This window comes from Betta splendens, chromosome 12 (genome assembly GCF_900634795.4).
Source record: "Betta splendens chromosome 12, fBetSpl5.4, whole genome shotgun sequence".
Taxonomy (NCBI): Eukaryota; Metazoa; Chordata; class Actinopteri; order Anabantiformes; family Osphronemidae; genus Betta; species Betta splendens.
The window spans coordinates 7,437,510-7,461,694 of NC_040892.2; the positions used below are offsets into that span (position 1 = coordinate 7,437,510).

At 42.7% G+C, this 24,185-nt stretch overlaps 1 protein-coding gene across 4 annotated transcripts; it reads left to right on the plus strand.

Annotated features, from left to right (window-relative positions):
* Nucleotides 1-9,537: 9,537 nt before the first annotated feature.
* Nucleotides 9,538-24,183, plus strand: sec16a (SEC16 homolog A, endoplasmic reticulum export factor). 4 transcript variants are annotated; one of them, XM_029168860.2, is made up of 31 exons: nt 9,538-9,622; nt 10,932-14,284; nt 14,422-14,561; nt 14,925-15,013; nt 15,129-15,252; nt 15,426-15,606; nt 15,838-16,018; nt 16,277-16,419; nt 16,585-16,646; nt 16,890-17,028; nt 17,113-17,355; nt 17,446-17,543; nt 17,620-17,701; nt 17,805-17,922; nt 18,019-18,130; nt 18,213-18,318; nt 18,498-18,638; nt 18,758-18,871; nt 18,960-19,161; nt 19,554-19,999; nt 20,091-20,138; nt 20,279-20,443; nt 20,535-20,627; nt 20,758-20,814; nt 20,945-21,065; nt 21,167-21,304; nt 21,400-21,485; nt 21,572-21,643; nt 22,034-22,093; nt 22,631-22,699; nt 22,800-24,183. In XM_029168860.2, the coding sequence occupies exons 2-31, from the start codon at nt 11,006-11,008 to the stop codon at nt 22,872-22,874; spliced, it is 6,984 nt and encodes a 2,327-aa protein (XP_029024693.1). In that variant the 5' UTR covers nt 9,538-9,622; nt 10,932-11,005; the 3' UTR covers nt 22,875-24,183. The 4 variants fall into 4 exon arrangements, with proteins under 4 accessions (XP_029024693.1, XP_029024692.1, XP_040929110.1 ...); XM_029168859.3 differs by having other exon boundaries at nt 9,550-9,662; XM_041073176.2 differs by lacking the exon at nt 9,538-9,622 and having other exon boundaries at nt 10,932-13,177; nt 13,772-14,284.
* Nucleotides 24,184-24,185: the final 2 nt, after the last annotated feature.

Sequence of the window (24,185 nt, forward strand, 5' to 3'; positions counted from 1 at the left end):
CTTTTAACCCAGGTACTGTATGTAATTTGTAGCTTGTGATATAACATTACCGAGAATATATTGAACAGACAGCAAAATCTTTTAAGCACATGCTTTTGTTTCTTATTTGTAGAATTTTTCTTAACGCAAACCACAAAGTCGTCATTCCATGGAAGAAGAATAGGTTGTAGTTTCTGCTCACAGTCTTATTCTCACGTCATAACTCATTGCACGATCCCTGTCTTGCAGAATTATGAAAACACTTGACTGCCTGTAGTCTCTCTTGTCTTGTCTTGCCAAATTTCTATTATTCATTTTTTTCCTCCCTTTCTCGCGGCAAGTGAAACTGTCAGGGAGTAACTGCAGAGTTTCAGCACCTGAGGGCAAAGATTATTTTATTAGGAATCCCACGCACATGCGGGCCCTTGTGTTTGTGTGACTACCAAATGGACCGATGCCAAAAGAGGCCAGAAGTGTGGGAAAACTGGGAAAAGAGGGAGAAAAAAGAGGGAGTGTGGCAATCAGCTACTAAATTATTACATAATTAAACAAACAAACGTGGAGCGTTGAGGGAAGGTGTTAAATGCCTTCAATACAAAGATATGTACGGGCATGCAGGATGAGAGTAGGGAAAGAGCTGACCCACCGTGAGAAATGTCAAATCTATCAGGCACACGCTCAGCTTAAGTTGGCACGTTGTTAACACATGCCCATGTATCCTGCCTGCACACAGCAAGGTGTGGCGCTCTTATTAAACTGGCTGTCTCTTATCTGTCATGAAATCGAATCTCCTGTGTTTACTTATGAAGGTCTCTCTATTTGGGATACTTGTTTGTTTGAGGGTAAACGTTGAGACCATGAGAAAATGCTCCACGATCAAGTCGTGAGGTTGAAGAGGGGAAGACCCAAAGCTCGGAAAACAAACCAAGAGTACCAAAGCTTAATTAAAAAACAAAACCTAAGCAGGTCACGCAAAGTGCAAGAAAACAGAGTGATTTCTTTGAGATTGAGCATAAATATGACTGCACTTTAGGGTGATAATGATTGCGACTCCCTTCCTTCCTTCTCTGGGAGCAGGAATTGAGTGAGGCCTGAGGTTATGATAAAAAGTCGCTTCTCTCATGATGTCATCCCACTATCAGACCTCTAAACCTGAATGGAGCCAAAGATGTTATTCTGGTTTCACACCCAGATGGTCTCAAAAAGCACCAGAGGTGTTTAAAGGTCACAAAGTATGTGCACATAAAACTAAAAGTAGCAAGCTGTAAATGTCATTTAAAATAATGAAAAAAAAATCCTTAAATTCGATACAAGTACCTCAAAACTGCACATGAAGCCTTTGTGTTGTGAGTTTGAATGCTGTCCCTGAGCCTACGTTGCATTTTGTATTGCAACGTCCTCACTTCTTCCCACAGTCCAAAAATATGCACATAGACATAACTCTAAATTGCCCATGGGTGTGAATTCTTGCATATGGCTGTACGTCAGCTCTAAGTCTGGGGAGCTGTCCAGAGCGCACACCAGCTCTAACCCAGAGACAGCTGGGATTGGCTCTGGCCCCTCCGCAACCCTTAACATGAACAGAGTTTGAGTATTGGCGGGTATGGATCATACATCAAAATTAACAATACTACTAATTTGCCTATTGACAGTGACTGTTAATATAATAGAGAAATGAAGTTAATGAAAAGAACCCCTGACCCCTGAGTGCCCCAGCTATCACCTTTCTCCACATTTAGTTGTCGTTCCCATGATAAACATGTCCAGGCCATGAGTAATAAGAATGGAGTGTTTAATATTTGTGTCTAATCCCTAGTGGGCAGATCAGCTTTTGAAGACAGACCTCAGCATCCAGGTGACTAAATGAGATGACAGAGAGGACCATAATAATCACTGATGTATGTCTCATTGCTGGATAGTTAAGTATATTATATTGTAAAAACAACACGTTTAAAGATTAATATAAGTACAGGCAAAGTAAAAATGAAAAAGATCCATCCTCAGATTCATCTGATGCTGATTCAGGTGAATGAATCACACTTCACGCAGTCACCATTTGCATAACTGTTGGCTACTGATGAAGGCCCGGTGTGGTTGAAACCAACCCGTGTTTTACCAATAGGCCTGATCACATGCAAGTCGTTCTGATTCATCATCTGGAGACTATGAATAGACCACCAAAAAAGGCTGTGTCAGTTCATGCAGTATTTGCTGAGCTATTTCTGTCTGGACCAACTGACGGAATGTCAGACCCTGGGGCTCAAAGCGACTTTCTGGGAGAAAGAATATTGTCAAAACAAAAAAAAAACACAAAACAATCATCAGCAAGTTATACAGTTGTTATATTAAACAAAAGCTCATGTCCAGCAGACATGTGGCATGAACAACAATTTTGTTTCAGCATGTGGAGGTTTTAACTGTTGCCTACTTAAAGAGGAGTGAGGTGAGAGCAACAGAGAGTAGGAGCTTTTCTGGTTACTGTGTACATGGGTCGCGCTGAGCTCTGTCGTCGCATGCAGTAAATTATATATATACCTTAAACATGGTGTTTGTTTATGTATGTGTTTGTAGGTTATACGTGTCTGTCAGTATGTTTTGGGGAGGACAATGAAATGCAGGAAGGAGCCTGGCTCCATGCCGTCTGTGCAGACAAAAGCAAACGAGCTAAATACCTACACGCTGCAGCAACTCAACACATCTCCAGACCCACACAATAAGGCTTTTTTTGGTTTTTGAGGTGTTTTGCAGGACAGCACCCTTCCCCCATGTAGCTCAAAGTGAGAACGAGCCAGGAAACGATCTCTAATTCACAACCTTGTGACAGAAAGAACAACTGGGGAAACACACACACACACACTCACACATTTGCATTCCTCTAGTAGTGAGGGTACGTCATCTAATAGGTGTTGAGGTTGTCTTGAAGGACAGAACATTGTATCAGAAAGTCACAAGAAATGCTCTAAATTAAGAATTTTGCCGCACGGAGCAGACGTTTAAGGCCTTTAGAAAAGATCAAGGTCTTGGCTGAAGACTGGAAGGGTACAGCAGGCCAGGCCGCTGGCCTTTACAGGCCCACTGATCCAGACCACAATTACTGCATGACTGGGTCAGGGTTGCGCGGTTGGATGCCTGTGCACTGCTCTGTGGCTCACAAGGAAGACATAGCTACCTCTGTCTGTCTGCCTTCCATACCCACCTCCCCGGCCCACCCCGGGGTCTCTACCTGGACAGTGTTTCTCTCCTTCCAGCCAAATGCTGCAACGCCGCAACAAACATATTCTTTATCTTCCCTAAACTTGCAGCCTGCAAGCCATCCCACAAGGTCTCAGCCGGATCTGAGTCTATGCATGACTTCTGTTATTAAATATTGAACATTTTTACCGAAATTTCAATTTCACTGAAGGAGGGCATGCGAAATAGAAGCGTTTGCTGACGAGCTGCATGTTCACAGCATAAAGAGAGGAGATAAAAGTTCCCAAAAGGACCAGCAGGAGACTCTAACTGGAACAGGAATGTGTTGCAAGCCCAGTGTTTGTATGTCTACCCATGCAAAATGTGTGTGTATGAATACAAAGGGTGAGAATATTCACTATGCGGGGAGATATTTGTTCAGCCGGGGAATTTACTGATGAGATTAGGCACCGAAGCTCTAGTTAGGGGGTTTGGGGTGTGGAATGTAAACAGGACACAAGCAGAGAGAAAAGACTTGAGAGGATTCATCTCACACCCCCCTTCCCTCCCTCCCTCCACGCCACCATTATTCTTCCTCCCCTGTCTGCCTCCAAAGCGAGTAGAATCATGGCCCGGCCCCTCTCGCTTGTTTCAACTTTGGGGTACACAAACAGGTGTGTACCTGGGTGAACATACATGTTGAGCAGGAAACTGGAAAGTCTGTGAGGAGTGATGCTACGAGGAAACAGCATCTGCACTGAACCATCATCACCTATTAGCGCTCAGCTGTTGAGTCCATCCTTTTTATTAATGCTTATGTTCACTAGCACTTAAGGTGCGTGTGGAATTTGTTTGGCCACATTAAGACAAGGAATATCTGGTGTCCGGTGAGACACATCCCGCTTCCCTTCTTTATTTTAGGTCCCACCTGATATGTATCCTGACTGTAGGGAAGAAGGGGTCTCATCATGATCCAGACGCCAGGAGAGCATGTGGAGCCTGGATGCATGCAGGAAACCAAGTTAACGTGATTGAAAGCGTAAACGAAGACGGTGGTTCCAACTCAGCGTGCGTGAGAGGCCGAGAAGGGGGAGCGGTAGGAAAACACTGAGGCTGAGATTTCCATTTAGCTCCCAGTTCCACGCTCATTACAAATCCACCCAGAGCAAAGTGAACGTTAAGACACTCCAAATTAACCCAGAGAGTGACAGAGGCAGCCTCAGCTGTCTGTGGTATCACTTTCAATCCAAATGGTATGGACGGGGGTCCGACAACTGTCACCCTGACCTTGCTTCTCCACACCGCTCTCCCAAGACTCACTAAACTCTCCGGGGTGTGGTGGGACATTACCGGCATTCATAGTGACACTCGTCAATCCCAAAACACACATGCAGGATCTCAGAGCCTGTCTTTAAGTGGGTTTATATTTATAAGAAGTGAGTTTGTGCCTCTCTGGCATGTCGCCCCATTGGCGATTAGCAATCCACATCGTATTGGCACAGAGAAAAGTCACATAGGAGCCAGATACCTTAATTAGGATCACGAATGCCTCTGGGACACTTCTCCTGGGCACATTAACTACCTGGTACCAAATGTCAAGGCAGCTCAACAAAGCGTCGACCAAACCTAGGACACATACATGTCTGGACAAAACCCGGACAATCTAATCCATCCAACAGTTTTGGGATTTCAGACTGGATCAAATCCACAGGTCAGAGCTGAAACGTTGAGACCAACACGTACAGTTGTCTGATCACTCAAAGAAAGAGGTGACGTGGAAAATGCTGTGACAGCGGCCCCTAATCCCGATAATGACAGACGTGACATTAGCTGGTGCAGTAGAAAGACTGAAGTATCTACATACAAAGTCAGATGTGAACACACAAAAAATAGATACTTATTTAAACTCAAATGTCCGCAGACAGTGAGGACCAGCTGAACGCCATCAATTAAAGCCTGAGATGTGTCCGTACATTAAACTGGTGCGTGATTTCTGTTTCAGTCAGGAGGAGAAGGTCCTCAGGGGTGGGGGTGAGGGGAGGGGGTGCCGGAGGGTGTGTGAAGCAGTGGCCTGCGTGCCGTCCGCCAGCCGCCCGAGGGCCAGGCACATGGTGCCAACAGCTGCCACGGTGAAATGCTAACCCCTCTAAATGCTCCGTCCAGTAAACAGCGCTGGGATGAACACATGCCAACGGGGGAGCCTGGGTGAGGAAAGGGTGAAGAGGGTGAATGGGGCAACCCAGCTGACGCTGTGGAGAAAGGAGATTTGACCTCTGCGAAGTGGCTTATTAAAGTGTGCTGGTCACCATGCTGGGGGGCCGGCGCGAGACAAGTCAGGGAGCGAAACCCAAAACCCTCTTTGGCGAACGGAGCGCTGCGCAAGCCACAAGCCGCAGACAGGAAGCCTCAGATTCAGGACATACTTTTATTGGATGTATTTACACACACAAAATACACCACATGCCAGAGTGCTGACACATTCTTTAATTTTCTTTGCCAAAGACAAATCGCATTAATGTTTTTAGATCCCACAACTGGATGGCAAGTGGAGAAGGATTTTACAAACAAAGTCCATCGAGAACCCAATATAAAACACATTAAAACACATTGGATGGCACGTATTGGTTGATTCATCTTTTAAATTTATAAATGAAGTGCACCTTGTGAAGCCTGTTGCAGCCTTTGGAGCTCTTGAAGGTTCCCATGCTCTCAGGCCCCCTGGGGAGTGGCAGGAACAGATGTGACGTCTACACTCCCTCCTTCTGCCTGTCCCTCCCACCCCCCGGTCTCACTCTCCTCCGCTTGTAAAATAACCCTGCTTCCACTTGTAAAAACATTACTTTCTACTTTCATCGTCTGGCCCCACGATTCTCACTTTAATCCACAGGAAAACAAAATTATCCCTAATTTTATAATGTCGTTATTGAATCAGCTCCTAACTGATGGTTAAATGTGATACAGGAACGTTAGTGTAATCTAATAACTCCCCGCAATCTGTCATTTCATTTCACTTCCAGGGCTTCTAGTCAGTTATAACACCATCAAACAGCCAAAATGGGAGTCTTTACTTATGTTTACTGTAAATTAGATTTTGAATTTGAAGCTATTAAATTTAGCTTTTACCTTAAACAATCTCTGACATTTTAATGTAGCACTCCCTCTAATTTGGATTAACAGTCTCTCAATAAACAACAGGAGATATTACTCACTATGACTGACATAGTTCATGGAAGTGGTCACATCTCACATTTAAGCTGTGCTTCATTATTAAAGGATGTGAGATATAAGGGATTGTTAGGAAGCCTCCTACTGTCGCCCTAATCTTTGCATCCTGTTGTGTTAACCAGGCCCATGCATGCCCCGTGCTATCTTATCGTTCCAGTAACGTCCATTAAAGTGTGTGTGTGAGTGAATGTGCACGAGAGACATAAAGAAAATAAAAACTCACTAGGGGAAAAGATGAGATCGTTGTCCCTCAATTCAAAAATGATCTCTCCCTATCGCTCATCTTCTATCTAAGTCATCACACACCTGCCAAATCTGACAGCTGACTTCAAGCATACGTGCCCCGGCAGGGGTGAACTCACTCCAGCGCTATTATCCAGAGACCCTGTGCCATTATGAAAAACCACAGGGCTCATTCAGGGGTTTATCTCGAGTTTAGAAAGTGGTTAACCAAACAATAACCGCCGTCCCAGCTTCCCTGTAAACATGGCTTTAATGATAGGGTGGGCAGAATCTCTGAGGACAAACACGTAAGCTACAGATGTTAATGACAGGCCAAGTGATGAAAATGACTTATTTTTAGATACTGTAAATATTTTCAATATATAAGTTTAACAGGGTAATTATTTTGTAATATTCTGTAGCTTGAGTCTTTTATACTAGTATCGGCATTTATACACATCTAGAGTATGTAAAGAGGAAAATGAAGCATGCACCACACGATGTGAAGTGTGCAGTGGTGATGTGAGAGCAGAGTGAGTGAGTGCTGTCAGTGCCTTTTATGATTTGCAAAACAACATAACAGCCACCTGCAGACACAGCGGTACATCCTGACTAATGTGGTCACACTTACATAGCTTTTTATTTTTTTTCAAACGCCGTATAAAGGTGCAATCTGCCGCATGATTTATAGCTTTCTAGAAGTTGTTCTACAACGTTGCTCTATCAGCAGCCACACACTGAGTTCAGGATTACTCAATAACCCCTTTCCCTTCCAAGAGGACGAACTACGAGGTCTGAGGCTTGAACGTGATGGTCTGTTCTAACCTGCCCTGTATCCCGTAGTCTCCAGCCACAGTCTGGTGGGAGGGTAGGTTTCGGTTGACAAGTCTGAGCGAAAGAGAGAAAAGCTGTGTGAACAAGACGTAGCTGTGCGTGTGTTGTGGGAGTTTGAATTCTGCATTGACAGTGTGTGCGTTCTGCCATCTGTGTTGTTTTACTACATTTGTGCAAGGTTCTCATGACCTTTCAAACAAAGATGAACTAAATAATACGATAGTGGAATTAGTTAAATTATTAGTGGAAAGTTTGTAATGTATCATAAAATAAAAACACATTATTAATAGACTTTATAAGATTTATTGAAGCAGTATTTTATACTCTTATGTATAGGAACACATCTCTCTAATGTCCGTTGTACAACATATCTGAAGAAGAAAGATGTTTTTATATATACTGAAAAGTCACCACATTTAAAGAAATCAAAGTATTAAATAGCATTCATATTCATTTTGCAACACTCATAACTAAAGGACATTACACTGTAAAACAGCTTCTCAGTTTGTACCTCATTACCACTATTTGCAGATAGTATCTTGTTGCATACAGTACATTTGCATTTCAGTGTCCTTGTATTATTTTCATCCCTCCTCCACATTTGCTTGTTTTTATTCATATTCCTGATATTTGCTGATATGCACAGTCAGTTAACCACTGATTTATATTTCTGTCACACTATTTATTAAGTTGCTGTCTTAACCTGTTTACAGGCCTCCGCCAAAGAGATGGGAAATTGATTTAAGCAATCAATTTGCAAGCAATAATAGGACAATGCTGAGCTATATACTATATAAAACGTGATAACTGCAACAGTGCAACACGTTGACAACTGCATGGTAATAATTAGCGATGAATAAAAAAACATTCCAAAAAGACACATTAGGATTTACTTACACTGGGTACTGTGGATACTGCAGTTATATAGCCCTATAGTGCCCCCGAGTGGACAGGATCCACAAACATTTTACAAGCTCATTACAGTTTATATATATATATATATATATACACACATATACATACATAATATATACATACATAATATCTACATATTAATTATATATCAAATATATAAATAAGTATTTCTCTTAATGTCGTAAAACAATGACGTCAGTGTTAACTGTTTTGCAAAAGGGAAGAGAAAATCAAATCAATGAGAACGGGTTTACACATTTGCTACATGTGTCTGATGCTCTGCTGGAATAGTGATTATGAAGACTAAGTGGAAACTAGTTTCGTAAAACAGGTCAAAGCGACAGATAAAAACTGTAATGAACATGTAAAATGTTTGTGGATCCTGTCCACTCGGGGGCACTATAGGGCTATATAACTGCAGTATCCACGGTACACAGTGTAAGCAAATCTTAATGTGTCTTTTTGGAATGTTTTTTTATTCATCGCATATTATTACCATGCAGTTGTCAACATGTTGCACTGTTGCACTTATCACGTTTTATAAAGTATATAGTTCAGCATTGTCTGATTATTGCTTGCAAATTGATTGCCTGAATCAATTTCCCATTTCTTTGGCTGAGGCCTGTTAACAGCAACAGCAACAGAATAAATAGTGTGACAGAAATATAAACCAGGGGTTAACTGACTGTGCATATCGGCAAATATCAGGAATATGAATAAAAACAAGCAAATGTGGAGGAGAGATGGCAATAATACAAGGACACTGAAATGCAAATGTACTGAATGCAATATATACATATATATTTATAATGTATGCAACTTTCATATGCCTTGACTGTGCGGTTTTTGCTTAATTATTATTGTTTACCTAATACTCTGCACTGCGTTGCTTCTAAGAGGATATTTTATATGGTTATTTCTACCACTTAGTCTTTTTTACTAGTTTTAGTTTGAACATGTATGTTATTACCTATTAGCTATGTGTCTGATCTCCTGTGCGTCCTGTAGTTCAAGCTACTGTAACAGTTGTGAATTTACTATTCATGCATGAACAATAACGAGCCAACTGTAATAATAATAGCCTCATTTTAATTATCATACATTTTAATTCAGTTAAAGGTGAATTCCACCACTACTACCGCTGGACAACTTACAAGCCCCGCCCTGCGGTGACGCAATCGTTGTTTGGCTTGTGACGCCGCTTGTACACGTAGCCTAGTAGGATGTGTTCATTGAATATGGTGGCGGTGTGTCAGACTCACTGTCCTGTACACTTGTAAGAATTTATTTATATCTGTACATATTTCCGACATCGGGTAAGAGTAAATATGGGCCATATTTGACCATGCTTAAGTCTGAGTGTTTTAGTATAGGATGTTAAACTTGTGTGAAACTGTTGCCACTGTAGTTAGCACGGGCTAGTTAGCAAGCAGTGCTAATCATGCACCAGTGCTAACGTTAGCTGACCAGGCAGTGAACCTGTTAAGTAATGCTCGTCGAGAGGACGGCGACCTTTAATAGCTTGATATGCGTTCCCGACAGAGTTCTGTGCGCACGCAAATGACGTTATTCGCTTTCGGGGATTCTTTATGAGTTCTGGAGACTTTGGGATATCAATGTTTTGCTAGTTACTGGTTTCAGGGCATGTAGAGCATGTAGCGTTACCGTTAGCTGTTGAGCCGAGCCCTCCGGACTGTCCAACCGTAACTTACAATAATGTCGTGCTACAGCGGGAGACCCTAGCTGCTGGTGAGATTTCAGCAAGTACCGATTATTTTGCAGGAAGGGCATGGCGTTTAAAATGTGTACTTCGTTCTACAGCGCCAAGTTGGCATGTCGTCGTAGCTAACCTTAGCTCACAGACGCGGTGAATGTATAAACCTGCTTTAAACATCCGGGATCACTTTGGAAAAGCTCAGCAAAACAAGACTACTTACTAACTGGCTCACCCTGTTATTGAGCTCCCTTTCTAACATTTCACTGTTCTGTGTGTAGTCGTGTTAGCTCTATCGAGTCTCCCACTGACAGGTCCACCGTGGCTGTAGCGGATAGTTTTTTTTTAATTTTCAAAGGGCACATTCAGCGTCTTCTGATCATATGCTTTGTAATTGCGCAATCTTCATTAACGGGTCGCTAGTAACCATCAACAAAGCAATCTAGTTTCCAAACGGCAGGTTTAAGCTATGCTAATTTTAGGTATAAATGTTCATGGTCATATGGAGCTATATTTTCTTGTGATACTTGCATTTGGGTTTGAGGTTAAATAAGTGACAATTCAATGACAGAAATTAATGTTAGTCCTGGTGTGATCATTTTGTGCTCCTGTTTACAACAAGCCATTTGACTCTGGCAAAATGGTTTAACAAGTTGACAATAATAGTTGTACTAGCTATAGGCTTATATATAATATAATATAATATAATATAATGCATATATGTTAATTACTTATTTATGGTGGTTGCTCATATTGAAATGAGTACCATTTATTGACATAGTATTGTAGACTGTTACACAAAGGTGTGGTAACGTCCATCTGTGAGCCACGTGTATCTTTTTGTTAACCTCTTCCTGTTTTTTCTACCCAGCTTTGCCTGACTTAAGCCTCTTCGGTGACATTAAGTCAAGTGACCTGGTCCTTGGAATTGTTACCCCTGCAGCCATGCAGCCCCCTCCGCGGACTGGACCCCCAGGAGCCTCTGGTCCTCCTCCTCCTTCTGGACCAAATATGTTCCGTCGGACCAGGCCTCACAAGCAGACAGCAGCAGCCCCTGCTGCAATTCAGCCTGCTACCCAACCAACGACAGACCCTTTCGCTTTTGCTAGAACAACTCCTTCTGTGGCTGCAGGTGCTATCCTAACAATACCAAACAGCAACCCCCAAGCTCCACCTAACACCATATACTCTCCGCCAGGTGGAGGGTTGCCACCTCAACCGCAGCCACTGCATTTTGCAGCTGCTCCTTTGGGTGCCCCTCCGTCATCACTTCCAGGAGTGACCATGTTCAACCCTAACAGTACATCCCCATCCCCTGGTGTTTTTCAAGCAGCAACTCCTGGAGGCTATGCATCTTCTAATGCTGAACAGGCCTATTTTAATTCAAGAGAACAATCATCTATGGCCACAGAGACACCACCGCTGTCCTCAGCACCTATTCATTCACCTTTTAACCTGGAATCACAGTTTTCTCAGTCTGGGCCCTTACAGCCAGTTCCTCCTCCCCCCTCCTCATCCCAGTGGGTCCCTGATCACGGAAGTCGTCCTCCATCAGTTCAGAACTATTTTCAGCCTACTAGTGACCCTCTACCACAACCTTTTAATATACCTCCACAAACTCAAATGTATCCCTCTCACGCCACACCATCCCACCACAATTTCCCCACCCCTCCAACACAACCAGGACATTCTCATATGCAGGCTTGTCTTACCCCACAGATCCCGGTAAAACCTCCTAGTTCTTCGTTCGCTGACCCAAATGTGCCACAACAGCATAATTCTCACTTCCAAACTCAAAGCCACTTTAGTCAGGGCTCTACGGCCCAGGATTCACTGCTTAACCAATTTCCACAGGACTCGGGGTACCACCAAATGGGCACTGGCCTGAGCCACCATCATCCTCATCCTCAGCCTCAGGCTGACTTTGCTGGATCTCAGCATGGGTCCAACACTGGACCTGTGCCTAGTACTGCCCATGACCCAGTCCCATACTCTCAGGAGTCTAGCACTCTCTCAATGTTCTTCAAAGACAGTGATGTGGAAAATGAAGAAACTCTGGCTGGAGAGAAAAATAAAACAGTGAACGGTGTTCCTGGCCCTTATCAACACCACAGTGTTCCACATGGCAACAGCAGCCAAGCAGATGTACCCTTGGGTTATCAAGGAACCGTTCAAGATGGCATTCAAGTAACACAGGGGGCCCATGATTCCCAATATGACCTTGTGGAGAACTTGGAGTGTGTCCCAAATCAGGAGGTATTACCGAGTGAGACTCCTGGCAGTCCTGCTGCTAGTGCTGCCCATTTAGTTGACCACTTTGAAACTGGTCCTAACCTGGAAACTCCAGATTCTGTTCCCAGACCAATAAGACCTGCCAGTGTGTCATCCAATTATAGCAATATGAGCCATGGAAGCGGAACTGGCTCTCGCCGCCACCAGGGAGTAGTAGGTACATTTATTCAACAGGAAAGCCCTCGCCTGACTGATGAGGCAAACCCACCTGCTGGCACCGGAGAGTACTTTGAGCAGATTGATTCTCCTGCTGGAGCTGAAGCTATTCGACAGAGCTCCCTTGAGCAAATGTGGCCCCCCACACCTAGCCCTCCCAAACCAACAGGTATCTTTCAAGCCAGTGCTAACAGCTCCTTTGAACCTGTCCGCTCACATGGAGTTGGAGTGCGTCCTGCTGAAGTTGACATGGCTAATATTGTGGCAGAAAGTGGTACAGATTCTACACCTGGCAACCTGGAGCTGCCACCTGATAATATGGAAAACATTTACAGTCCAGGGCATTCATTGCCTCCTGGAGCAGGTGGTGGTGTACCTCATCTGACACATCCAGTGGTCCATTCTCACTCTCGGCCTTCATCCCGGGCTTTTGGAGCTAACCGGCCTTGTGATAGCCCAGCCACTACTCTGTGGGCTCAGAATGACCCAACTAGCTTGAGTACTAACATCCTACTAGCCCCTGCTGCTCCAGCAGTTCTTGCCCCTGTACGAGAGCCTAGTGCTGATGTCATTCAACCTCCAGAAGATAGTCCACTTGACCTTCAGCCCTCTCAGAGAGTACAACAGACTCCACAGCAGAATTTGGAAAATTTAGAGAATCCACCAAAGGTGAGTGAGGCAGAGCAAACTGACTCTCAAGGCAACCTGGGATACGCATCTCTTCTGCTATCTGAATCACTCCACCAACCTGTTTTGATTGCCCCGCCTGTGTCAAATTGCAGTGTGATTTCCCCCAATGTCATCTCTGAGCCACTCAGTCAAATTAGCTTCAGAGAAGCTGCCCCACCTGTAAGGTCACTCTCACAGGGGCTGCCTGCTGGCACCTCCCAACCAACTTCATTGACCTCTAATCTTAATCCATTATTTACCCCTGGGTCAATAAGCTTCCCTGCGTCTACACAAGGTCCACTAAATCTTACCAGAGAGAACACAGAAGCAGCAAAATCATCTGAAATTACAGCACCAATGCAGGCTCAACTAGTCCATGCTCCTCTTTCACGAGACCAATCGTTGACTGGAGACAACCACTCTTCTCCCCAAGTTAATTCACACGCTTCTCTTGCTACAGCTGCTGTTTCTAATCATAGTCAGCCTTCAAATTATGAACTTCTTGATTTTTCTATGCACCAATCACAACCCCAAAACCAAGCACCTGGCCATCTGCATGAGTCTCTACAGGCTAGTAATGGATTTTACCTACAGGTAACCAAAGATGCTCAGCAGGGGTTAAGAATGGAAGGGAGTGTCACTGTCCAGAACCCAGCCTCTTCAACTACTCCACAGGTACCTTCCCAAGCAGCTGCAAATACCCAGGCACCACCAACTAAACGAAGTGAAACATCAGATTCTCAGCCCTCAATGCAGGGAAAAAGTGAAGCTCCTCCTGTACCTGTCAGCACTGCACAGCCCTCCCATGGACAGTATGCAGTTCCAGCACAAGGGCCTGCCACAGGAGGTGCCCCCCCTCCTCCTGCTGCTGCATACCCTCCAGGACAATTACCCCAAGGAGCTTCCCAGCCAGCTACTGCAGAGCCACCTCAACCTCCCTCATCTGCAGGCATCCAGCAAGGCTATGGGCCCCCGCCTCTGGTGTCAGGACAGATGTATAGTGGCTATTATGGTAACTATGGAGAATACCCCGATAGCAGAGCACCATATCCCCCCGGGCAGTATCCGCCTCCCTTTGTGGATCCCAGAGCACAACAATATTATCAAGTATGTTAATATATTTCTCCTATGCTAGCTTATTCTTGTATTCATCTACTTCATTTCATAACATATAATTAGAAAAGGCATCAGAAACCCATGAATGTGGTGACACCTAAAACTTTATTGATGTTCTAATTTCTCAGGACGCCTCATACAGGAGTTGGTATGGCAGATATGATAGCCAGGCTGCAGCTTATCGTGATCCAAACTACCAATATAGAGATCCTCAGCCAGAGCGACCCAACTCCAGGTCAAGTCAGTACTCCGACAGGCCGTCATCCAGGTCAGTGAAACCGTTGTCCTTGGAGTTTACATTGCTAATGTCAGAAGTGTGCAATAGTGATAAAAAATATATACTTTGCATATTTTTGTGTGAAACCACCTGCAGTTTGTGCATTAGAGTTTAGCAATATGAACTATATAATTTGGGAAGTTGAGTGGAGTGATATTTTCAGTGTGGCAGCTTGTGCCTTGGATATATAGTATTCAAATGTTTTTGTGTTTTTTTTTTTAATTGACACCATGTCTAGTACTAATCACATATTCTGCATGTCCTGTTTCTTGATTAAGAGAATATTAAGAACTAGGTAGCAAATGCCAAACAAATGTGTTTTACTGACCATTGTCTTTCCTCTTACTCCCCTAGACAAGGCTATGCTGACGATTACCACAGAGCAAACCGAAGTGCCTACAACGACTATTATACAGACTACTCTAAGAACTATGACCAGAGAGGTATGATACACAGAATTGAAACCTGTGCAGTTTGGAGATCCTAAAGGCATTTTCTGCTTTTTTTTGTACACAACTGGATGTTTGTGTGTTTTTCTCTTTCCTCTTCCTTGGAAAGCATACAACTATGGACAGTATGATCCCCGGTACAGAGGATACTATGATCAGGCCTACTGGTCTAATTACGATGACAGCTACAGAGGCAGGGAAAACTATTATAATCAACACATGTACCCCACAAGGTATGTAAAAGACTGTGTGAAAGGATATGGATATTTTTAAAGATATTTGTTTGTTGTTAATTTTTATGATTCATAATTTTTGTGCTTTTGCAAAATGGGTTTTCTTTTATTCGAGGACTGCTCCGGTAAAATACAGTGTTTGTTTGTTTTTTTCGTGTATTCTACACTCGCAGGAGAGAGGGCTATGATGACCAGTGGCGTTACTATCCTGGTTACGATCCCAGCTTTGACGATGAATACCAGCGAAATGAAGCTGATGAGTTTGACCGACGAAGTGTCCACAGCGAACGCTCAGCACACAGTGTGCACAGCCACCACAGCAGACAGAGCAGCTTCAGCTCACGTTCACAACAGGTAATGGGGTTTGCTTGTATTCTGATATTCATGACCTCTGGGCTGCGAAACTCTCTTGTGGATTGGATACTACTTCCCCACTAACCTTGATCTATTTTAGTGTCTCTTATTGAGGAAGCCAATATAGATAATTGTTTGTTGAGTATGGCTATAATTAATTTAATATTTTGTCTTGAAATTCATTTATTTTGATTGCATTTATTTATTTTTTTGTATTGTCCCTTCCTGCAGAGTCAAGTATACAGAAGCCAGCCTGACTTGGTGTCGGCATACGACAACACAGCATCTACTTTGGCTGTGGACTATTCTTACGGACAGTACCCAAACACAACTGATGCCATGCAGAACTACAGCCAGTACCTGTACCCTTCTGAGTATCCCACAGAGAGCACTCGGGTTGTCCCTGACCAGTGTAAGTCCCTTTGCATGCTCTGTTCTGTACGCGTGACATCTGTTGCATGTTTGTTCGTTCTGTTGCACTTCCTGAGGTTTTATTTTAATGAACTCAGCGCAAAGGATGTTGTTTATTGTTCAAACTTTAAAACACTTTTAGAGTAATAAATGGCCCTGCACTATATAAATAAACAATAGTTTGATACATTACTGCTTACTTAAATTCCCACAGGATCTCAGTCAACAACTCATAGTCGGACTGTTATTTTTCATCTAGCCCCACCTCGTCCTACAACCCCAGAGAAGTTTACCATACCACACCGCTGTGCCCGCTTTGGACCTGGTGGTCATCTGGTCCAAGTGCTGCCAAATCTTCCTTCAGCTGGACAGCCTGCTCTTGTTGATATTCACAGCATGGAGGTAAATTTATGTTCATTTTTTTCCCCCGTACTTTTGACACTGTTACATTGTGTACACTGTTTTATGTCTACATAATAAAACGTGTTAAAATGGGTGTAAAGTTTTTTTATTGCGTAATATAGTCTGCATATATATATATATATTTTTTTTTTTTTGTAATTTCAGACCATGCTGCAGGATACTCGGGATCAGTCAGAACTACGAGCCTTCCCTGGACCTCTGGTTAAGTAAGTTTATTTAGCCTTGTTTTTTTAAAAAAAATGTAACCTTTCAGTGATTAAGTCTGTAGCTTTTTGTCAGCCCAAATCATGAAAAGGCTAAAATTAAAATTAATTTGTTTCTTAAAGTGAGACTGAAATCAGAGAGCTCACTTATAAATCCTACCTCTTTTTACTGACCTAAAGATTGATTAATGAAAAAAGGTTTGGGTTTGGTTTCACTCATTCCTTAACTTTTGTTCTGCTTTTTAGGGAGGAGACTCATAAGGTGGACGTGATAAAGTTCTCCCAGAACAAAGCTGTGGAATGTTCTCGTGACAACAACCTTCTGGACAGGGACTCTGCTCGCTTGCTGTGGGACTTCATCGTGCTGCTCTGTAGACAGAATGGGGTAAGACTGTACAGTTATAGAAATCAATGCAGGAATGTGACTTTAAACCAACCTTCTCACCATCATCATGCTCTTTTTCTTCAGACTGTGGTTGGTACAGACATCGCCGACCTCTTGCTTAAAGAGCATCGCTCTGTTTGGCTTCCGGGTAAGAGTCCTAATGAAGCCAACTTGATTGATTTCAATAATGAACCGCTGTCACGAGCTGAGGAAGAGCCAGGAGCCGGACCGCTCTCCCTTCTATCTGACACCTTCATGACTGTCCCTGAGAATGTTGGCAAGGAAACGGAGCGTTTCAGAGAGCTTCTGCTGTTTGGTCGCAAAAAAGTAAGAGAACCCCTTTTTAGCTGCAGTGCTGTCATTTCACATGGTCTTGTCTCATAAATTCTGAAACGATTGCTTTTTTGCGTGTTCTAGGATGCACTAGAGGCAGCTATGAAGGGAGGTCTCTGGGGCCATGCCCTGCTGTTGGCCAGTAAGATGGACAACAGGACACATGCACGTGTCATGACAAGGTACAATACCAGTAGCTTGTTCATTTATTGTGTGAATTTTATTGTTTAACACACTTTTACCTTCTTTGTCGTTTAGGTTTGCCAACAGTTTACCCATCAATGACCCTCTGCAGACAGTCTACCAGCTGATGTCTGGAAGGATGCCTGCATCAGCAACTGTAATTATTGCTTTGGCTTTCTGTCTTTAATCCCTTTGTTATTCTGAGGTTACGTAGTAAATGTTTCCATGTGATGTGTGAGATAATTTTCGTATTCCGGCAGTGCTGTGGTGAAGAGAAGTGGGGTGACTGGCGTCCTCACTTGGCCATGGTTCTATCTAACCTGACTCACACTTTGGATCTGGATACCCGCACAATCACCACCATGGGCGACACTCTTGGTAGGAATTATATTAACTAAGTTGTAATCCCTGGATTTAGCCTGGGTCACTGTGTCACCACAACAGCAAGCTCACATTCCCACTCTGTTGTGGCAGCTTCAAAAGGCCTGATCGATGCTGCTCACTTCTGCTACTTGATGGCTCAAGTTGGCCTGGGAGTTTTCACAAAGAAGAGCACTAAGATGGTTCTGATTGGATCCAACCACAGGTTTGAAACAGATTAAGCCTCTGCATTACATAATTAGACTTGGCACACTAGAACACTTTCTTACTAATATCTCTTGTTTTAGTTTCCCCTTTTTCCAATTTGCAACCAATGAAGCTATTCAGCGGACGGAAGCCTACGAGTATGCTCAATCTCTGGGTTCTCAGCCTTGCTCCCTGCCCAATTTCCAGGTAGTTTTTTTGTATTTACTTGTTGATTAATAAGTCAATCAAGTGGGTTAATCAGAATAGGCTCATTAAGTCCTTTATGTTTCTTTACACCTGTGTCTTTTCTGAATTAGAGTCACCACGGTGACCCATCTGATGAGGTTTAATCTTGTTTTTTTTTTTTGATTGATGTGTGTCATTAGGTGTTCAAGTTGATCTATGCATGCCGCTTGGCTGAAGCAGGCCTGTGTGCTCAGGCCTTTCACTACTGTGAAGTCATCTCCAGGAATGTCCTCATGCAGCCATCTTACTACTCCCCTGTTTTCATCAGCCAAATTATACAGGTATGCACTGGTGTCTTCTCTCTCTGTCCGTGCTCCATTCGTCGAAGGTTGATGCTTCATGTAGTATATTTTCAGATTTTGACCAAATTTCTAAAATTTTCCATTCATATTTTTTATAGATGTCTGAAAAGCTGCGATTTTTTGATCCACAACTGAAGGAGAAACCTGAACAAGAGTTGTTTAATGAGCCTGAATGGCTAATTGAACTCAGACAGCTTGATGGCCATATTAGGGTGAGGAGGTTTTTGATTTCAAAAGATATCAGAAATGTATATTTGGTCTATCCATGTAACAGTTATTTAATTCTTAACTTTTTTTTAGACTGGAGTAATTACGTATAATGCAGACAGAACAACCCCTACACAGTTTGACTGCAGCACCCCCAGCTCTGAACTGGAACAGCCCAGTCCGCTTGAACATCACAACTTGCCTGGGGAGGGGGATGGCACCATGCCAGACAACCAACTAATGCATTCATTACTGCCTGGGCCTCCACCACATGGAGTCCAGCTGATGCCTCCAGGTGTGTTCCACCCTGTTTTTCGGTCCTTTTTAAGAGGCAATATTATTCATAATCTTGTAGTTATACTGTATTTTACTGTGCAGTTTTACTGAAATAGTTGTGAACATTAAAAATAGAATAATGGTGTTCCTCCTGACCCTCTGTTTGAAACTGTTTTAAATCCTGTTTAGATGTGAAATATGACACTGACAGACGAAGAACCTTGCCAACTAAGATTACAGAAGATAATGTTACCTGACTGTTATATAACTGACCTTTCTCCTCTCTTTCACTCATGCATATGCAATAAATCACAATATAGCATGACTAGTGTTATCTCAGCAGTGATATGCCTTCTCAAAACTTTTGGTAAGTCAGTTCAAAATTTACTAAGTAATTCTATTTACTTGCAGCTCCAACGTCCATTCTTCGAGATGGAATGGCCCCACCTCAGCCTTTATCCCCCTCTAATGAGCCCCAGTTCTACCCAGTACCTCCCGTTGGACCACCCAGTGGGATCCCTGTCTCCGGCTATCCTTCACAGGATCCTGGCTTTGCCCCTCCACCCTTCCAGCCTCAACCTGAGAACCCAGACATGTATGCTGGGGCAAATCAACAGCAGTTTGCCCCATCTTCTCCAAGGGGCCAAATGTCACCACATATGCCTCCACAGGTGCCACATTCACCTGTGCTCCCACCATCTCACATCATGCCTCCTTCTCCTGGCCACATGCCCCATGTGGACCAGCCGTTCCAAGCTCCACCAGTAATGCAAACTGCTCAACCAATTCCATCCTCCCCAGTCACCACAGGCTCCCTTACACCCAAAATGGACTTTTATGATCACATGAGTCACATGGTCAGTGTCTGTCCAAAACCTGTCATTATGTATTATTGTTTAAAAAAGTTGTATAATTTTTACATGTATCTGTTTTTTTTTCACACTGTAGGGTGCTGGAAGGAGATCAAGGACAACTTCACAATCTTCAGTGCATATGGTGCGTTGAGGTGTTTTCCTATGAAATAAACTTGTCTGTCAATTGTTAAACACAAATATAAAGGTGGTACAGTGATTAGTTATCAGCATTTGTAGACAGGTTTAAAATGGACATGAGTATAAATGTTTTGTCATCTCTAGGCTCCAGGACGGCGCTCTCGCACCACATCAGAATCTTCCACTCACTCTGCCGGAAGGGAACGCAGTAACTCTGTAATCAATCCCGTCTCTCCACCTCCACCTTCAATTCCTGAACAGCCCCGTCAAGAAGATCTCAAGAAAGCAAAGAAAGACTCTCCCAAAAAGGTTCATATTTTCATAAAAGCAATCACATCTTTAGGTCCTTCTTTTATGATGTTCAATGTTGAGTTTGGATTTTCCTTTCTTTCTCATATAGGGGGGTGGTGGTGGTGGTGGGGGGGGTTGGCTGAATTGGCTCTATAGGAAGGGGAAAAACGAGGCTCACTTGCCAGATGACAAGAACAAATCTGTAAGTTACATCGGTTCACTTACTTACCTTTGTCTTACTGTGTCTAGCGTCATACCATTACATACATTTTGTTCAATCTATATCTACATGTCACCAGAGCTGGTAACATTGCAATGTCCATTATTTTCAGATTGTGTGGGATGAAAAGAAGCAGAGATGGGTGGATTTGAACGAGCCTGAAGAGGAGGTCTGTAATAGTTTTTCAAAAATATTATGCAGAACACAATAAAGGCTCAGTTGTCACCACTGTGATACTGACACAGGCAAATTTACAGATGAGCCAACTCTAAAGAGTAGCCTTGTCTATATTTTGTCAGAGTAAGCCACCTCCACCTCCTCCATCTGGTTTCCCTAAGATGGCTCCGATGCCTGGCCCTGGGGGGCCTGCCCCGCCTATGAGCGGTGGTCCCCCTGTAAATATGTTCTCCAGGAAGGCTGGTAAGATGAGTTCTTGGCTTCACACATAACATAGTTATAATTAGAGTACTTGCTACACCATACTGTTAACACACTGTCTGTGGTCACAATTGTGTTTTTAGGCACAAAGAGCAGATATGTGGATGTCCTGAATCCTAGTAGAGCTGCTAAACCAGGCGGATTAGCTCCTGCTCCAGTGAACATGTTTGCTCCTCTGGCACCGATGCCTATGCCTGCTAACCTATTTGTGCCTACTTCAGGTTTGTGTCAGTTACAGCCATACATATGTTATGTGTTTACCAGTACAACCCCAAGAAAGATGAAGATAATAGTTTTTTCATTAACCTTGGTGTAGCTCCTGACAATCAACAACCTTTGGAGGCCAGTGAAGGAGGAAATCAGGAGCAGAATACCCCAGAAAACACCAGCACTGCTCCACAGGTCGCTTTAGTATTTATTGAGCATTTAAATATATATCAGCTTTTAAAAATGTAGATTGACACTAAATTACACTTTGATCATTTCAGATGTTCAACCCAACATTGTTACCACCTGCCCCAGAGGGTTCTGCTGTGCCTGATGGATCACAGTCTGGAGAGGTAAGAGACACTGTTCCCGTTAGCTACACTGTAGCTTTTGTACAGTAATATGCAATAATTGTAATGGCACCCCTGTAACATGACGCTTGACTCCTAACAGCTACTGCGTGTTAATTTAAATTATAAGATTATGGAAATGAAACAAATGGAACATGAAAATGAATGCATGTTGATCTGAGGAAATTTCATCATAAATAGGTTAAATGCAAAGCCTTAAAAAATATTTTTTGCTGGTATAATCTAATTCTCTCCAATCTGTCAGTTTTCATTTCAAATATTTATTTTCATTCTGAAGTGTTTGACAAATCTAACTCTGCATGGGAGATCTTTAATATGGGTTGTGCTTTTGTGTTTTTTTCCTACCATTTATTTCTTTCCTGCTGTCTTTAGCTCTCACGTTCTAGCTCAATGAGTTCTTTATCACGTGAAGTGAGTCAGCATTTAAACCAGGTACCTCTAGCTGGACCTCAAGTGGTCCAATTTCACCCGCCTGTTCACCCACCTAACCCAGCACATCATTAGTAGTAGACTTGACCATTTGCACCAAAAGCTTGCCTGTCAGCCATGTCCAGCAATGCAGACTTAAAATGCCTTAAAATCTACCTGGAGTCCAACTTGTTAGTCAAAGTCTTTCAAATAGATCAACACTGATACAAATTTATACCAGATTACTGCTAGTAAACCGTCTACTCTAGCCAAGAGTCGACAGTTAGAATACATTGCTGGAGACGGTTGTTGGGCATCTCCCTTGCTTGTTGTCATGGGAGCACGTTGCTTCATTAACCTACCACAAAGCTTGCATGGTTAGTAAAATGAGTGATACAGTGGTTTGCAATGCTGCTTCACAGTGGATCCAATTTCTCTCTGTCATTACTTGTCCATTTTCACTGGCTATTCTCATGTAATGTCATGTTGAAAGCACATACTCCTCTGCCTCGGTAGAAGTATTGGGCAAACAATACACACTGAACTGTTTGTTCTCTGTAGAGTCATCCTCCCCAGGGAGCTCCACCCACAGGAGGCATCCCTTTTTATAACCCTGCACAGTTTGCACAGGTAAGGATGTGAAGAAAAAATATGAAATAAAAGACCTAGGACCTTTTTCTTTTATTCATTGTTTTCTCCATCTTTTTTTTTTTTTTTTTTTGTTCTCCAGACAAGTGCACCATCAGGAGGTGGACTCCGCTCTGGTCGTTTGGGTGGACAGCGCCAGTACCCAGTGTTGAAATAGACGCCATCTTACAGACAGATTGTGTAAACAGACTTGTTGGATCGAGTGATATCCTGGAAGTAAATGAAGCACATGGACATACGGCTCTCTGTCTTAAGGACTTTTCTTTCTGAAGAGCATAATCAGTCTCCATTGTGTCAGTCATTGTCAAACAGCTTAACAACCCTGCCATCGTTTTCTTCAGTTCAGTGACTATTGTTGGTATATTTTCAGCAGGCGTGGTGTCTCGTCCAAGGGCTTATTCCTGCATCCAAAAAGAAAACTCATAACAACCTTACCAATAGATGCAATTATACACCTGTATGTTCATGTAGCCATCATTTTCGTGTACGATGAGTATGTTGCTCGTGTCAAGCTTCCCCTCAGAATTATCACCTAGGTCCTGTTTAAGGTTTCCCTTACTGTCTGATGTCCAAAATGTCCATGTTTTATTGATTGTATGTGTGATGGATAGAAAGTGGCACCTTTTTAAAATGATATTCTAATGCTCTCTGATATGTGCATTTGCAGCTCTTCAGTAGTCTTCTGTCAACTGGAGATTGTTTTCATGTAGGAAGGATTTGTGTCAATAGTCTGATGTGTTCTTTGCTTTTGTTTATTTCCCCCCTCCAGTTAAAGACTAGTATCGAGAGTAGTGAGGACTTGATGGCAGGAGCCTGCAGTTTTAGGATGCTGCTCATTTCAGATATTTATTTAGAATTCCTTCTGCCCCTCAAACTCCTCACTCAAATGAAGAGTGATTTCGTCCAGGTTGGGCTGACAGCACGAGGGGTTGTCCTCAGAGCAGCAGGGATCTGGATTGCAAATACATTTTAAATGTTACTAAAAACAAATCTATCCAAATATGTATATCAGATTGATGGTATTTATAAGCTGTAGGCATAAAAGTGTGTGTGTGAAGATCAAATGATTTTTGTTTGATTAGCTTTGACAAAATGCATTTATGATTCACTTGGATTCATGTTATGATGATTTGTTTTGGCCACTCCTGCAGACAAATTTTTGTCTTAATTGTGAAATGAGAGTTAAATGTACTTTCAAAACTTAATTTTGTTTGGTTTATTTTTAGTTATTTGTCATCCCAAGTAACACAGATTCAAGAATTTTTGTAGATATCATCTTATGATTTTAAAATCTTTAGAATTGCTCATGTAAAATCCTTGACTTAAAACCTTAAATACAAACAAAAAAAACTAAAAGGTAATAAAATATTTTTGCGCTCTGTAGCACTTTGAAAGGCATGTCTACTGGTTTCATTCATAACAGACTGTTTTGTTTTAAAATAAAATTACTGTAATTAACAGATCAATA